This window comes from Schistocerca cancellata, chromosome 1 (assembly GCF_023864275.1).
Source record: "Schistocerca cancellata isolate TAMUIC-IGC-003103 chromosome 1, iqSchCanc2.1, whole genome shotgun sequence".
In the NCBI taxonomy this organism is placed as follows: Eukaryota; Metazoa; Arthropoda; class Insecta; order Orthoptera; family Acrididae; genus Schistocerca; species Schistocerca cancellata.
Genome location: NC_064626.1, coordinates 776,536,395 through 776,552,257, shown reverse-complemented (window position 1 = coordinate 776,552,257; position 15,863 = coordinate 776,536,395). Strand labels below are relative to the sequence as shown.

At 36.5% G+C, this 15,863-nt stretch overlaps 1 protein-coding gene across 2 annotated transcripts in view; it reads left to right on the top strand.

Annotated features, from left to right (window-relative positions):
* LOC126187313 (transcription initiation factor TFIID subunit 4) overlaps positions 1 to 12,664 on the top strand; it is a 202,195-nt gene extending 189,531 nt beyond the window's left edge. For both annotated transcript variants that reach the window (XM_049928325.1, XM_049928316.1), the window contains one exon: positions 8,805 to 12,664. In XM_049928325.1, the coding sequence (XP_049784282.1) occupies positions 8,805 to 8,918 (114 nt within the window). In that variant the 3' untranslated portion in view covers positions 8,919 to 12,664. The remainder of the gene's footprint in view (positions 1 to 8,804) is intronic.
* Positions 12,665 to 15,863: the final 3,199 nt, after the last annotated feature.

Here is a 15,863-nt window from a genome sequence, read left to right as displayed (position 1 = left end):
GAAACTGTAAGTGTCAACAGTAGTAGGGAGGCATTGTGTTAAGTTTACTACTACATCTCTGGAATGTTTGTTTGTAGAAGAGACAAGAAACATATTACTTCCTCTCATATATGCCTCATGAAGTGACAGAAAATCAGAGAAATTACAGCTCCTATGGAGGTTTGCTGACAGTTGTTCTTCCCATTAACACCGAAAGGAGGCTTGCAGAGTTTAGAAGAAGAGTGGTAGGATGCTTGAGATAGAATGCACTCAGCCCTGTGAGGAGCTACTACATCTACATCCACAGACATACCTAAACTATTGTGAAGTGCATGGCATCACATGTTAGGGTTTCTTCCTGTACTAATAATGAATGGAGTGTGGGAAAAATAACTGCTTAAATTGCTCTGTGTGTTCTGTAATTAGTCTGATGTCATCTTCATGATCCCTACAGGACTAATGTGTAGAGCGGTGAAGAATATCATTAGATTTTTTACTTAATATTGATGCTTGAAACTATGCAAGTAACCATTTGCATGGTAATTGGCGTCTGTCTTAAAGCATATACCAATTCACGTTTTTCAGTATTTCCATGGCACTCCTGCAAGTCAAACAGACCTGTGACCATTTTTGCTGTCCATCGATCTGAATGTCTTCCTCATTAACTCTATTTTATGTTGAGTAATATTCTAAGACGGACAAACAAGTGATTTTTAACCAGTGTTCATTGTAGACAACTACATTTTCCCAGTGTCCTGCCAATGAAATGAAGTCTGCCACCTTCTTTATCTATGCTTATAAAGTTTTGGCTGGATGGTGATGCAGCTTTGTCAGATAGTAATTCATGACACATCTGTAAAAATCTGTGGTTGCTATTGTCTGTCACATCATTAATATACAATATGAACCACAAGGGTCCCATCTAATTTTTGTCAGTGACTCTCCATCCAAAGTAACTGCTGCATCCTCTACACCAAGAAACCCTCAATACAGTCACAAATTGTGTTTGATGTCTCATATAATTGTCCTTTTGTTAACAGCTTTGTTAATGCTTTTCAGAAGTCAAGAAGTACAGCATCCACCATATTGTTTCAGGATGCAACATGAGAAAAGCACAAATTGAGTTTCACTTGATCAGTATTTTCAGAATTCATGCTGGATGGCACGAAAGATGTAATTATGTACAAGTTCAGAATATGGTCTAGGATTCTACAACAGATGGAACATGTTTTTATACCCGTCTTGTACTAGGGTGTTGCCTGTGCTTTCCAACCACTGGAGACGGTTTTCTTGTTAAAGGAATCTGCAGGATATTGTTATTAAAATGGGATCCAACACACGCTGAGAATGTATATAGGATGTCCCAAGAGGAATGGTCACCATTCAGGGATATGATGGGAACATTCATTTGTAGCAAAAAATTGCATATGGGCATGTGGCCTATTCCAAATGGTTTCCAAGATAGAACAACATAATGTACATTGTTGTTGTTTATTTTCTTTATTATTCAGTACAGTGTCAGTTTTACACAGGTACAACAGTTAGTCAGTATTGCCATTTGCAGTTTAGAAAATATCAATTGAAAAATTCACATTTGTAACATATTCAGTAAGCAGTATCATCCACGTCACATTACAGATGTTGAACATTTCACATACAAATTCGAATATCCCACAATCAACTTCAGTGCACTTGGGCACTCATGGGAGAATATATTGTGTTGCTTGTCTGAGAGGCTCTGCACAGTCCGTAATGAGGGCAGCAATGTCAGTAATGTGACCAAGCAGTTCATTTCACATATTCAACTTTCATTTATACCCGTCAGACTTCATTCAAAAAAATCAAGTGGTGTTAGGGCTGGCGATATTGCCTGGCAATATTGGCAGCCGGTTAATCATACTACCATGACCAATCCAGTGATTAGGCGAAGTGCGGTTGAGATGTTCCTTCAAATGTCTGATAAAATGTGGAGCAGCTGGAAGTACATTGCAGCCTGCATGGCCAAAGGAATGTCCTTGAAGAGTTCAACAAACAAATTTGCCAAAAAATTTAAGTAATTCTGTCCCTTTATGTGCTCTTCTAAAATGACTGGACCTATCAACCTTACCAGTCATGAATTTTTCTGTACTCACTAATGATTATTATGTATGTTGTTGATTCCATTCCTTGTAAATGTGGCTTCATCTGTGAATAGTGTTAATGGAAGCAAATGACAATAGTTTTAACCAGTGACAAAATTTAAGTCACATGGCATTGTCGCCAACATGGAGATCGTGGACACACATGTGTAATGGGTACAAGTTTTCCAAGTGTATGGTTCACCATACACATATTTGTGGGACATTGATATGTGCAGAAAGTTGCTGTATGCCGGTAGTGGGACTACGCTGCACACATTTCAGCAGTGTGGTGCTGTTCCTGCACAGGTTTTTGGAGTATCTTTCAGAAGAAAAATGGGAAATTTGGAAGAATACCTATTTCAGGCATGTGCTGAAAACTGGAAAACCTCAACAATCAGTAGTTCAACATGTCAGAAAGCCCAACATTATTCTTCAACAGCGGCAGGAGCACTACCTTCACTTAAGGTGTAAACATCCCCCACATATGCATAGTCTTCATTAGTGTACATGCGTGTGGCATTTCAGCCAGCACTTGCACAGACACAGTTAAGTGATGCCTCTGATACACTCTCAATCCCAGCAGTACTACACCCATAATCTGCCATGGGCAACTGCACATTGAATGGGGTAATTTAATGGCAGAAATACATCCTGAGCAAAGAGGTTGAAAGCAATGAGGTAGGAGGTGCTACAATAATATGTCAAAGAGGTTGGGTGGGTAAAAGACGTATGTGTGTGCCACTAGTCTAGAAGCAGCTGTGTTCTATTTTGAAAACCATTCGGAATAGAGCATATGTCCATATGAAGTTAATTGCTTCAAATGAGTGTTCCTTTTGTGCTTCAAATGAGTGTTCCTTTTGTGTACCTGAATATTGACCATTCCTCTTGGAGCATCCTGTACAGTGTGACAGGGATTTCATGGGGCACTGGAGCCTTGTTTAATTAAAAGATTTTTATTTGTTTCTATATTGCTCATTTTCAAAGTAGTGAGAGAAGTAATATAGGCGGTACTTCTATATCTTCCTTTGTAGATGAACATTTTTAAATGAAATTCAGCATACCTACTTTTGCTTTGCTGCTTGAAAATTCAGTTCCTGTCATCCATGAATGTACCAAAACTAACTTTGGTGCCACCTTTATATATGATTGGAATTTTTTTCAGTTTTGAGAGAAATCTTTCGATAAGATTCTACTGCAAGATTAATCAAAGTCTTCAGTTGTTGCTGTCTCGAAAGTCAGAATCATTCCATTCAACATCTCTCGCTGTAGCCGTATGCTTTAGACAGTTCTTTACGCTAGCTGCTTTCCATGGATGTTCCCTTCCATCGTGAACTGTTCTTTTAGATACATGTCTATCAGTGCACGGTCAACTATTCTTCCAGATTTGCCTCTTTACCTAGCATACTGAACATGTAAATCTGACAATGTGTTCTAGCTACCCTTTGTATTTTAGTAATCGTTGTTGATAAATTACATCATAGTCACTGGTACCAGTTTCATGATGGTCATCCTCAAATAAGTCAGGTCTATTTGTTGACAGTAAGTCTAATATATATCTCTTATGAGTGAGCTAAAAGGCACTGAGGCATGTTTCACATGATGTATTGTCATGTCCACGACTTGCAAAACTGTAATTAACCCAATCAGTTATTGAATGAGTAAAGTCTTTTGCAGTGTTACAGTGTGACTGGAGCACATACGTACTGACAAACTTTGGTTTTCTCTATAGTTTACCGTTAGATTTGGGTTAAGTCTGGTGATCAGTGTACTGATCCAATTACACTTTTATGCTTGATGTTGATACTGAGTGTTATCCGAGCAATCTCACATGTAGCTTCAATTTTTTTCTTGGTAGATTCAAGTGTCTTGTCTACTACTGCAATAGATACTCCGCATCCATTTCCTGTTACCCTATCCTTTTAATATACACTTTAATTTATCACAAAATATCACTGCTTTCAATATCAGGTTTTAGCCAGCTTTCGGTGCCCAGTATTTATGTAAGCTCCACTGGCTTTTAGGATTGCTTCAAACTCTGAGCTTTCGTTTGCCAAGTACTCCTTACGATTTTAATCTTTAAAAGTCTTTTGCACATGCCACACACAATCAGCCATCTGACTAACATCCTCTGATTTTTAGTGCAACTCTGACCCACGTAAGGGTACTCAACAAATCATAACCCTGTAGCATACATTTAGGAAGTCACAGCCTAGCTTGTCGTGGAACCTTCAGATTCTTTGTTTCAAGTCTTCTACTCGTCCCAGAACCAGGGGAGCCTCAATCTAGAGGCATTGCTGCAGATGATGAGCTTCTGTGAAACTCCATGTGCAAACCTGGTTTTATCAACCCTCTTTTCCAGTTGCTGAAATTTTCCAAATGTGAACTTGGACCAGTCTCATCATTTATTCCACTGTACACCACAATCCGCACTTGGATGCTTCTTATTCACTTAATGGCAACGAGAACAGCCTCTTAAATTTGTTTAGTCAGCCTTCGATTACCAAATCTTTGAACTACCAATGATTAGCAGGCCCCTACCCTTTTACATTTGCTTCCTCTTGACACATGTCACAGCAAAGTTTCCAGCAAGTGAAATAAGCCTCACTGGCTCAGGTTCAATAAAAGACAGCACATCAAACTAGTTGGTGGGGGGGCTGGATGTAATATCCTCTGCTTTCCCCGATCCCTGCCTCCCTTCACAGTTCCCCTAGTCCTACTACTGGCACAGTGTTCACAGTCAAATGGCCAAGTGGTGGTAGATTATGTACTTTCTACAGATGAGAAGTGTCTGTAGGAGAGGATGGTACTTGGGGCACACTGGTATTTCTCTCTCTCTCTCTCTCTCTCTCTCTCTCTCTCTCTCTGTATTTTGCCCAACACACCCATTTGAAGAAGCTTCCAGTCACCTGACAGCAGTCAGGGATTTCCAGCTGATTATGAAGAGCAATTAAATAATTAAATCATTCTGTGCCCAAGTACAGCATTGTCTGTGGAGCTGCATTCTGACTGATGCATTTTTATCTGAACACTAAGCAATTAATTTTAAATTAATTGCACATAACACTAAGATGACAAAAGTCATGGGATACCTCCTAGCATTATATCAGAGCTCATTTTGCCTGGCGTAATGCAACTCAATGTGGCATGGACTCATCAAGTCATGGGATACCTCCTAGTATTGTGTTGGAACTCATTTTGCCCAGTGTAGTGCAGCAACTCAGTGTGGCATGGACTCAACAAGTAGTGCTCATATCCATAAAAAAGGGCTACATACTCTTAACGGTTTCGGCAACAAGAGAAATGGTCCAAAGATGGATTGCGAACTTCACACTTCTCTTACTACACTTGACTTACATGAAACTTTTAGCTGACCCTCTTCTCTGGATATGCGTCGATCTCCAAAACTTGTTCTCCGAAGAAATAATGCTGGTTAGAGGAACTAACCTTCTTCTCTCTCTCTCTCTCTCTCTCTCTCTCTCTCTCTCTCTCTCTCTCTCTAGAAATAACTCGGTAACCTCATACTTTCAGTTCAGTTCAGTTCAGATGTATTTTCATCTCCACAAGTTTCACATAAACATACAAATTCTTGAAGTCAACTACGACGTCACCCATTAGATACAATTAAACTTAATCACAATTGCTTGGTTTTAACGACCAAATAATTTATAGACGTCCCCTGCATCTTGCATCGTTCAGAGCTAAGATATGAAGTAAGTTAAAAGTCTATATTCAAATGTTCATTTTTCTTTTATTTTTTTTTCAACACTCTCATTCATTAACACAGCAAAGAGTAGCATTTAATTACTCCATGTCCTCTCCTACAGTGTCTGTGGCACTTGTGGCAAACACTTGTCAGTTCCGCTCGTCTGACGCAGCTCCTGTCTTCCCATGATAAACGTCAATCCTGCACACACAGACGTGTTGCGCAGTAAATAGTCTTTCTCTAACACTTATCTTTAAAATATCACGTGTTTGAGGCGTCAGAAGGTCGAGTGGTTCCAGAATTTATGTGAAAATTCTCGAAGCACTACAATACAAAACATGTAACCATTTTAATTTATATCATGTCAGTAGATGTATCAGAATATCCTAGGAAGTGCTCATCCTATGTATAATTAATGAACAGACCCAAACCTTCCATCCTGTGTCTTGTTAATCAGTCTGGTGTTTACAGCAGGCACAAAGGTGGAATACAGAATGTTGTTCCTTGCAATACAGTATTGTTGCTGTATAGCTACAGTGAAACGTAATTTACTTACAGCCTCACATTGTTTAAATACCTTGGAGTAATACTAGAGAGAGAGAGAGAGAGAGAGAGAGAGAGAGAGAGAGAGAGAGAGAGAGAGAGAGAGAGAGATGGGGGAGGGGGGGTCACATCATAGGGCAAGGTCACTGTTATGATCCATGGAACATGTAAATAACGAAACTAAAGTATGAAATTGAGTGGAAAAGTGAAACCACTAATTAATGGACCAGGTGCATGGAAGACAGGATTTTTGGGAGGATTCAGGGAAAGTGCATACAAGATGCTAGTACACACTATACCTGAGTACTTCTCCAGTTTTTAAGACTTGTAAAGTAGATCTAACAACAGACATTGAAGCAGTTTGAAGACCGCTGCTAGGATCATAACAGGTTTCTATAGCACATTGGAAATTGTGAAGATATCTCCAGAGTACTTAAATGAAAAAGAGAGATTAATACACACAGAGATACACACAGTCATTTTCCCACCTTGATTCATTTGAAAATGGAATAGTATGTGAATGGCTAACACTGGTACAAAGTACCATCTGCTATACTCTGTACAGTGCCTTATGGCGTATGTATATGTAGCTGCAGAAGCTGTTTTAGAAGTCTGTTAGTAACAGATTGATTGTTGAAAGCTTCCTTTCATTGCTGTTAATTAAAAATTTTGATTGTTTATTACCAAAATCTGTCTTCCGTGGTATTTGTGTAAAGAGGCATAGGAAATAAGCTAAATATCCATTCATGCGAGCTAATGTATCACACTTTTTGACTGCAGAGGCTTTATACACAAAAAAATGGAGTATCTGCTGAAATTACCATTGAAACCAATTTGACTTTCGGTTTTTTTCCCCTTTGTTGTAGCAGTATATATCAGGAGTGTAGTTACAGAAGTAATTGCAGAAAACTTTATGCCTAAATTTATTGTAGCTTTGAACTAACTGTGGATATTAACAGTAATAAAAATGAGAAAAGATGGCTGGATCACTATTATAAACTTTGTAAAACAACAAAAATATGAAGTACCATGCTGATTACTAGTTCATAGTATTAGGAGATTATTGCACAGGCAAACAGTATATGAAAGATGTTTAGTAGATAGCCACATAAGTACAGAGTAGAAATCTTAGCCCACAAAATATTACAGGAAAGCATGCTTCAAAAAGCATCCTCAACATAGGAGTTTATGTGTGTGTTTTCATAATACAGTTTTATTTTCCTCCCCTGTACAAGTGTTTTACTGTATGTGCTGAACTTGGTCAGGATGTGAAAATGAATGGTGTCAGGAGGAAACCTTTGGAAGAAAAGTTGTTTCCATTCACAAGTGGACATTTTATTTCTCCAAAAGTCTATGCCTAAGGGATAAACTACTCAAACCTGCTACAGTAACAGGAGGCGGACACAGTTAAATTGAGAGATATTGCACCCCTAAAGGGAAGAACTAGCAGACATGTCCAGCTGCAGACTGGGCTGGCAGGCAAGAGAGCATTCTCAGTACAGATGCACTCACCAATCTGTCCAGCGTACCTCACGTGGCTGCCACTCATTACTCTTATTGGTGGGCAGAGGGTGCTTCAGTGGGTATTCCTCCATCAGCAGTACTCAACATAGCATTCTTATTCAGTAGTTTTACCATGGGACAATGTTCATTGCACAAACATCCAGTACTGTGCCGACCTAGGCTCAGCCACTGTCTTACCAAAGAGGCAGTACCGTTTGTCACATGAAAAATAACTAAAACGGAAATTTTGAAAACCTGTTTTCTCCTCCCAATAAAACTGCTCACCACACACACATCATACAGTGATAATGTGCATAAATATGACTACAGAATTTTATGCTTCATATTAAAGAATTGTGTAAGAGAAAAGTGATTTCGCATTTAACCCTGATTACATTGATATGCAGTGTCCTACAAAAATTATGGATGCATCTATATTCACAGATAATAGTCCCTTATCCTCCTCCCCCTCCTCAACTGACCCACCCTATTTTCCACCTGTAATTTTGCTTTAGAAATGTAAGTTGATTTGTTTCTTTGTAACCTGCCACAAACCAACATAACCTGCTTTTGAAAAGTTTTCTATGAAGAACTTTTTTATGAGTTTGTTTAATTATGCAGAAGTGGTTCTCAAATATTGGTGTTTCACGTGGTATCACTGTGAATGGAGACTATTTCAAAGATGTAACTTGACGAGAAGGAGGGATTGTTTGATATACACATTCTGAGATGTGAAGGAACAGTCTGTTAATTGAGGGAAATGTGGAGGTAACAATTGTGACAATCGTGATGTCATTATTAACTGTCTCATATTTTCCTTGAGCTTTGTAGTACTTGTGAATCATAGTTATTCTCATTTTACCTTGTGTCTCATTGTACGCATGTACATCAATATGAAATCATTTACTTTAATTTTTTGAGTGTGTAATATATGTATATTGATGCTAATGTTTCAGCTACCAATGAGGCCAAGGTTGAAACGGGTGAACCTCAGAGACCTGCTTTTCCTGCTGGAACAGGAGAAGGAGACTTGCCGAAGTACTCTTCTGTATAAATCTTTCCTCAAGTGATTGTTGTTCTCACTTCTTGAGTGTTGCGATAGCCATGATTGTCATTGGCGTAAGTGCTGTGAATCTAAAACTTCTACTGGTGTCCTGATCCCTATTCTTCTCAGAGCTTTTATGAGATAATGACACTGTGAAAAAAGTGTGCAATGTTGGGTGAAATCAAATGTCTTGATTTAAAACAGGCAAGTCTTTCTTACTAAGCGTGAAATGCTGAACTTATACTTTGTGTAAATAAACGTAAGAAGAGTCATGGATGGGTTATTTGTTGAGTATCTTATGATAAAAGTGACAAAGTGCACGGCATCTCACTCCCAGGCGAACTTAATGTGTAATGAAATCTTCCTTTAAACTGATGAATGAATATACTAACTTTTACATGAAGTCTAATTGTTACTTTCAGTACAAAGGCAGCCTTAAACACCAAAATTTTCATATCTTTTTTTCTGTGTTCAGGAAAAAAATACTTTTCTTGTTAAATTTATTGCTTTAAATTGACTAGTGCACTGCTATTTAGTAATGTGCTAATGTGAAACTTGGTGTACTATACTGTCATTTAAGATACTGAAAATCTTCCAGATTTGTAGCAGAATATTGCTAATACATTAAATTTTGTATTTTTATATAGTTAAAGACATTGCCTCAAACAATAGTGCACAATAGATTGAAGCTCCTGTTTCTTTTACAGTCTTGTATCTTACTGATTTGCCTGTTTTATAATTGATGTACAATTTTAAATGACTTGAGACTAGTGTAGTAAGTCCAGTGTCTTATTGAAACAAAAAAAAAAATGAAAAAGAAAAAAAACGAAATAGGGGAAAATGAGTCATATGTATGTGTTGTTTCTGTAAAGTATAGGATAGTCTGTTCTACAGAGGAATCTAAGTCTTACCCTTAAGTTACCATGTATTATTATTTTTTATTTGTTGTTGAGATTACTGTAAGTTGATAGTGAAATTATATGTGGTATGTTAACTTTAACTGATTGCCAAATTAAGCTAATCAGTTCAATATGGCTACCCTACTTTTAATATTGCATCAAAACTGGCTTAACACTCGTATGTGTTAAATATTTTTAATTTTTTGTTTTAAATTTCCATGGATTGATCAGTAATTAGATTTATACAGATTTTTTAATCTTGTGCTGATGACTCATCTGTCTTACAAAATGTGCAGTGTTTATTGTGATTAAATTTAAGAGCCAGATAATTTCACTGTACCTGAAGCATTTAAAATGTTATTTGTTACTGTTTTTTATAGATCTGGCTCTTTGCTTATTTCATGTGTGTTATTGCTGATGCACGTATACAAAAACACGCCTGGGAGTATAGAAAAATTGTAAATCCTATTTGCTAAGAGAGATTATTTGACAAAATTGTGTTCAGATTGGCACTGTTGTAATTTTCTTTAACATGAGTTAGTGTACGTTTGACATTTAAGGCTTTTATGCAAGTAATGGACATCTTCCTTATAACCATTCATTTTATATTACTGAATGAATAATAATTGTCAGTGATGTAACAACACTTATGCAAATTTGCAGTTATATACTAGCTATTTTTTGGAATTTCAGAATGTTATTATTTCTTTGAGGTAGTCAGAAGTTTCCTTTCAGTGCAGATGAGCCTTAGCCAGAATAGTATCCTCTCTGACATAACAGAAACAATACTTCAATTAACTTTCTTCATATAATTTTGCTTGTATCATGACATAGAGGTTCAAGAGAGAGAGTGCTGCTGCAATAACAGTAATACTTTGCTGAATTACTTTCACTGTCCACCCAAGATGTTCTGTGTGCTGCAGGAATAAGAAACTTCGATGCAAGTGGTTTTTGTAATTTGCGGAAGCCTTTAAATTCAAGAAACCCTATCTTGCAAATTATTTCCAAACAATCTGCTATTCTCATGTGTTCCGATTATTAGTGTTTATGTTCTTGTGTCAGCACAGTTACTGAAGAGTCTACAGTCTCAGTAGTCATCACATAAGGAAATTAATTGAATGAAAAAGTTTTTCGTATCTTACTCTATTACTTAGTCATCTTATTTATTTGGTGTGAATACGTGTTTTTTTGCTGAATAAGATCTCTGCCGGAATTCTTAAACCCTAAAATAAATTCCAGTCTTATGTAACTCACAATATATTTTTGATGATGGAGGCTTTATCACACACACTTAGGATTGTTATTCCCTCATGTAATTATGAAAAGTTTGTAACAATGTTTTTATACAAAAGAAGCAGCTGTTTCTTTCATTGTCAGTTATATTTTTATATTTGAACTGAGTAGTGTCAGAATAAGTGTAGCATCAGCCTGTTCCACAGTTGGTTTCTTCCTCTAAAAAGTTGATTAGTAGAACAAGAAATATTCTTGCACTGGACACCATAAAGCACACAAGTGATAAAATAAAAGTGCTGTTTCTGTATACTTCTATAACAGCGCATACCGAAAATAACAGCCGCTGACCCACTAGCCACTCTTTCAGATGCTGACTCTGTTCTGAAATTGTGGTAGACATTTGCTTATGCTATTTACAGATATTGTTCCTCTCAGAAATATGCAATGTTCATTACTTGCTTGAGACACTTAAATGTCAGCTGTACAAGAGCTGTATCACTGGTAATGCCTCCTAAGTGCAATTGTGCCTAGGCTGTTTCAGCCTGTAAAATTTCAAGGAGAACTTTGTGCTGTGCTACGTAGTGTAAATATATATATTTGTGCGTGCGTGTATGCGTGTATGCGTGTGTTGTGTGTGTGTGTGTGTGTGTGTGTGTGTGTGTGTGTGTGTGTGTGAGAGAGAGAATTTTGATTGTTACCTGTAAGTGCCTATGGATTTGGCTCACAGTTGTCATCTTTCATGGCTTGATAGTGCCACTGTGGTGCTTTGTGAACTGAACAGAGAGAAAAAAATGTTATGATAAGTGAACTCTGTTTTGTTGTTTATCAAGTCCAAAAAGTTTGTAATGAAGGTATGCTAGAACTATATTTATAGTTTTCATAAACTGAATATGTGGTGCATCTGCAGTGACTGTTCACAGTTTCTAACTCTGTGGATATAAAGAACAGATTGCACGTTCAGTTCAGCAGTTTTCATGTAAATAAATAGAAGTCTAGTATGTTGTACATAAACATGTAAATAATTGAACTGCGTATTAGTAATTAATTAACAATAGAACAGTTGTTATTTTCTATATTTCATGGGGCCATTTTGTGAGAATAGGTTGTTTTAATAACGGCAAAATACTTTTCTTTGTAAAATTGCTTCTTTGTGTGAAGTTACATTATTTGCTTATGTCGTATGTAATTTATCCGGTACCAAACGACTGAGACACCTTACGAATGTTTGCACTTGTGCAACACATCTCATTGTCAGTATTAATGTTGATTTGTTTTTCTGAGTTTTTAATCTAGAGAGGATCTGAGGATATATGTATATACTATTTAACATTTTTACATCCCAGTACAGTGACAGTGCTAGATAGTTTTAGTGATTTGTTCATTTTAAATGATGTAATTAAATGTGAACATATAATTTTGTCAAGGGATGAAGTTGCTACTTTGTTTGTTATGCCTAAGACATATGTAATAAGTGCATATGTTTAGAACATTTGTTGTTTCCTACTTCAGTGAAGCTCATAATCATGGCAACTATTAGGGCTCATATTGAGTTTATATATAGTAAATTTATATAAATATATACATATATATATATATATATCTAACAGAGTTACAAAGGAAAAAAGTAAATTTCGTAATGAAAGTTTTAAAAGATGTCCTTATTGCATACTAAATATTTTTCCTTTACATGTGTTACATGTTTCCTATTTTTTTCCCCATTAATATTTCAAGTGTAACAGTGCACGTTGTCATTCATCTCAAGAAAAGTTTATACTTTGTTGGTGTTGATAAAAGAATATTTTTATAGATCATTGTTGAACAGATACTGTTAAGCACACAGTAAAGAAGTTAGTTTTCAGAGAAATGATGAATCTCCACTAATATAGTGGTTCTCTGTGCATACATAGTTCCAAGAAGGCTGGATTATCATTGCACTGGAAACACAGGGATAACAATTGCTGGTTCTTGGTGAGAAGGAGTCGACAACAGAAGAATTTATACTGCGTTTTCTGTATGTCTTTATATTGTTGCCTGGGGAAAAAAATGAAAGAGAGGGGCTGCACATTATTCATAACAGAAGTTTTCCGTGATATGAAACAAGAGTGTGTATTGAAACTCAAACTAATTACCTGTCATAGATCAAAATTTTTTATCATCTTGGAGTTTGTAAAATGACAACTGGATAAAGAATTCCGAAGCTGCAGATTGATTATCAGTAGGTAGATTGATTTATGTTATAAGTGAACCATCATTTTTCAGCAACATTTTGAATGTATAGACTCATGCTGTGTTTCTTCCGTATGTTCGTTCTTCTAAAGGAGAAATTGTGGAATATTTTGCTGTTGGTATGGCTGGTATGCAGATAAGCATATGAAGACAAAGTTTCATGCTTTACCCCTTTTTTTCCTAGTATGTTTTCTGCCTGTTAACATGCCTTTTTTTATCACTGAAAATTCTTGGTGTATGTGGATACAAGAAGTCACATTCTGGTTGAGATTTCTCGATAGTAGATCCCAAAGTAACTGGTTGGGTGTACTGGTTCTCAGGTCAGAGGAAAGTGAGGGCACTCCAATTCCAACAGAACTGAGAGTCATGTGGCAATCTTGAATCCAAACTAACGTTTGGATTGATGACAGATTTAATTGTGTGAAATGTCTTTTTCTCTGTATTGACTGTATACACAAGACAATCATTTAACATTGTTTTATTCCCTTGCCATTCAAGGAATCTAAACAAACACAGCATTTCTTGTAGTTCAGTTTCAACATGATATGTTGATATGTTAAAATGCTCAACCGCTCTTTGCCTATCGTTATGTACAATTAAAAATGTATTGTGTTTTAAATGTGCAGTGGGGAAGATTGGGAATGGTAGTCTTGCTTTTATGAAACAGAAACAAAATAACTGCTGCAGGAACCTCTACTTTACACAAGTGCTGCCAGTTTTAGTGCAGCATTCTCAGGGAGTTTTACTCCAGGGTATATAAGACCTTATACCTTATGAAATACTGGGAGACAAATGCATGAGCCTTTCAGTTAATCTAAAGCCAGAAAGAGTGTAAAGGGGAAGATCCAAAAATGTAACTTTTTCTTTTGTAACGCTCTGGATTGTTCTTAAATTTTATGTTTCTTTCTGATACAGGTGCCCTTCATTCTGTATAGGCGTAATACAGTTTCTTATTTATAATAATGGGCTATATTCATCTTGTACTTTTGGTCATCAGTTAAAAAATTACTTTTTGTTTAAAAAGTCCGGCATAACTTCCCACTGAGCAACTGTTTAGAGATGTTCATGTCTGTAGGACTCCGACATGTGGTGCATAGTGTGATGTAATACTTTACCTTAAATGGTACTTTTGCCTGTCTTTATGGCTATATAGTTCTTTTATGCTGTATCACACACATACACAATTAACAGTGAAAAATTGATCCTGTATTTCATTGCCACGTGAATTTTTCCATTTACAGTTGTCATTTTGAGGTTCCTTTCATATTATTCCTGTCTCTTGTAGTGTACGTGTCTCACATAGCAAGACTTGCATTTTAATTAGTTGTGTTTGCTATCCTGTTGTACTCTTCTTGGAACTTTGTCATTAATTATGCTATGATTATAGTCATTATATGATGATGTAAGGACTGGTAGAAATCAATGCAATATTCAAGCATTTCTGTGATTTCACAGTGTTTTCTGCAATAGTGTAGCAGTGCTGGGTATAGGAAACCTACAGGGGAAGGTTAGTAGCAAATATACAAGATTTGAATAAACAAGAGAAATTGTGAAAGTAATGAAGAAGAGTTCAAATAATGTATATTTATATAGCTTTGGATAATATGAAACTGAAGAACTCAGTTTTCTATGTGGATCAAGGAAGCAAATTATCTCAGTAAATTGGCATATCAAATGAATTCAGGCTATATAGGCTTTGTACTTTCCAGGCATTGTGTACGTGAAATTCATGACATCATCTGTTCTTACACATTAACAGAAGAAAAGAAGAAGAAGAATAGAAGGCTAGTGTAATTGGGTGGCATTTGCATGACATAACATAAATAAAATGGTAAACAACTTGTTTGAAATGTGTGACAGGCTAACCAGTTGTTATGAATCCACCATGAAAGAATGATACACATTGTATGTGAAATGCTGAAACAGCCATCACAGAGAGGAAATTAGATGAAACTATTGCACGTAAGGTGCAGAATACCTCCTTCCAAATGACCATGCTACATTTCTTCCTTTCTATCGTGAAAGAGTAATGAATTACTTTGTTAACACAGAAGGTAAGTAGCTATCGGTGGTAAAATACCTCAGAAAAGAATATAAGAAACCATTATTAATGTGAAATTTATTGCCATTGATTGGCTGGAGAAAAGACAAATGTGATGTTGCAAAATCATCTGCAGTTTTTCACATTTGTGGATATGGGGTTCGCATGTTTTTGACTAAGTGCACTTTCGTACTGTTTTTACTCTCGGTAACCGTAATAGTACTTCCTACTTTAAACCTACTCCTACATGTTGCAAGGGAAACACTTGTTGTTACTGTCCTCAGGTACATACACTAATATCTGAGGCCGACAGACATTTATATTTGGTGGTTTCTTGTTCTCCCAGTTATTGCTTTACTCTCTTATAATGCATATGTCTGTCTCCTGCTTTCACAGTTATGAAGCAATTCAGGTTTCACGTGTATATTTTTGGGGGCTTAGTTGCATCAATGTTTGTGGAAATTGAGTCACAGAGCTACTGTCAATGTCCAAATGTAAATATGTCTGTTACTGAGATTTTATTCTTTTGCCCAAGAAAAAGTTAACTTGCAACTGTGATCTTTGAGCTGTT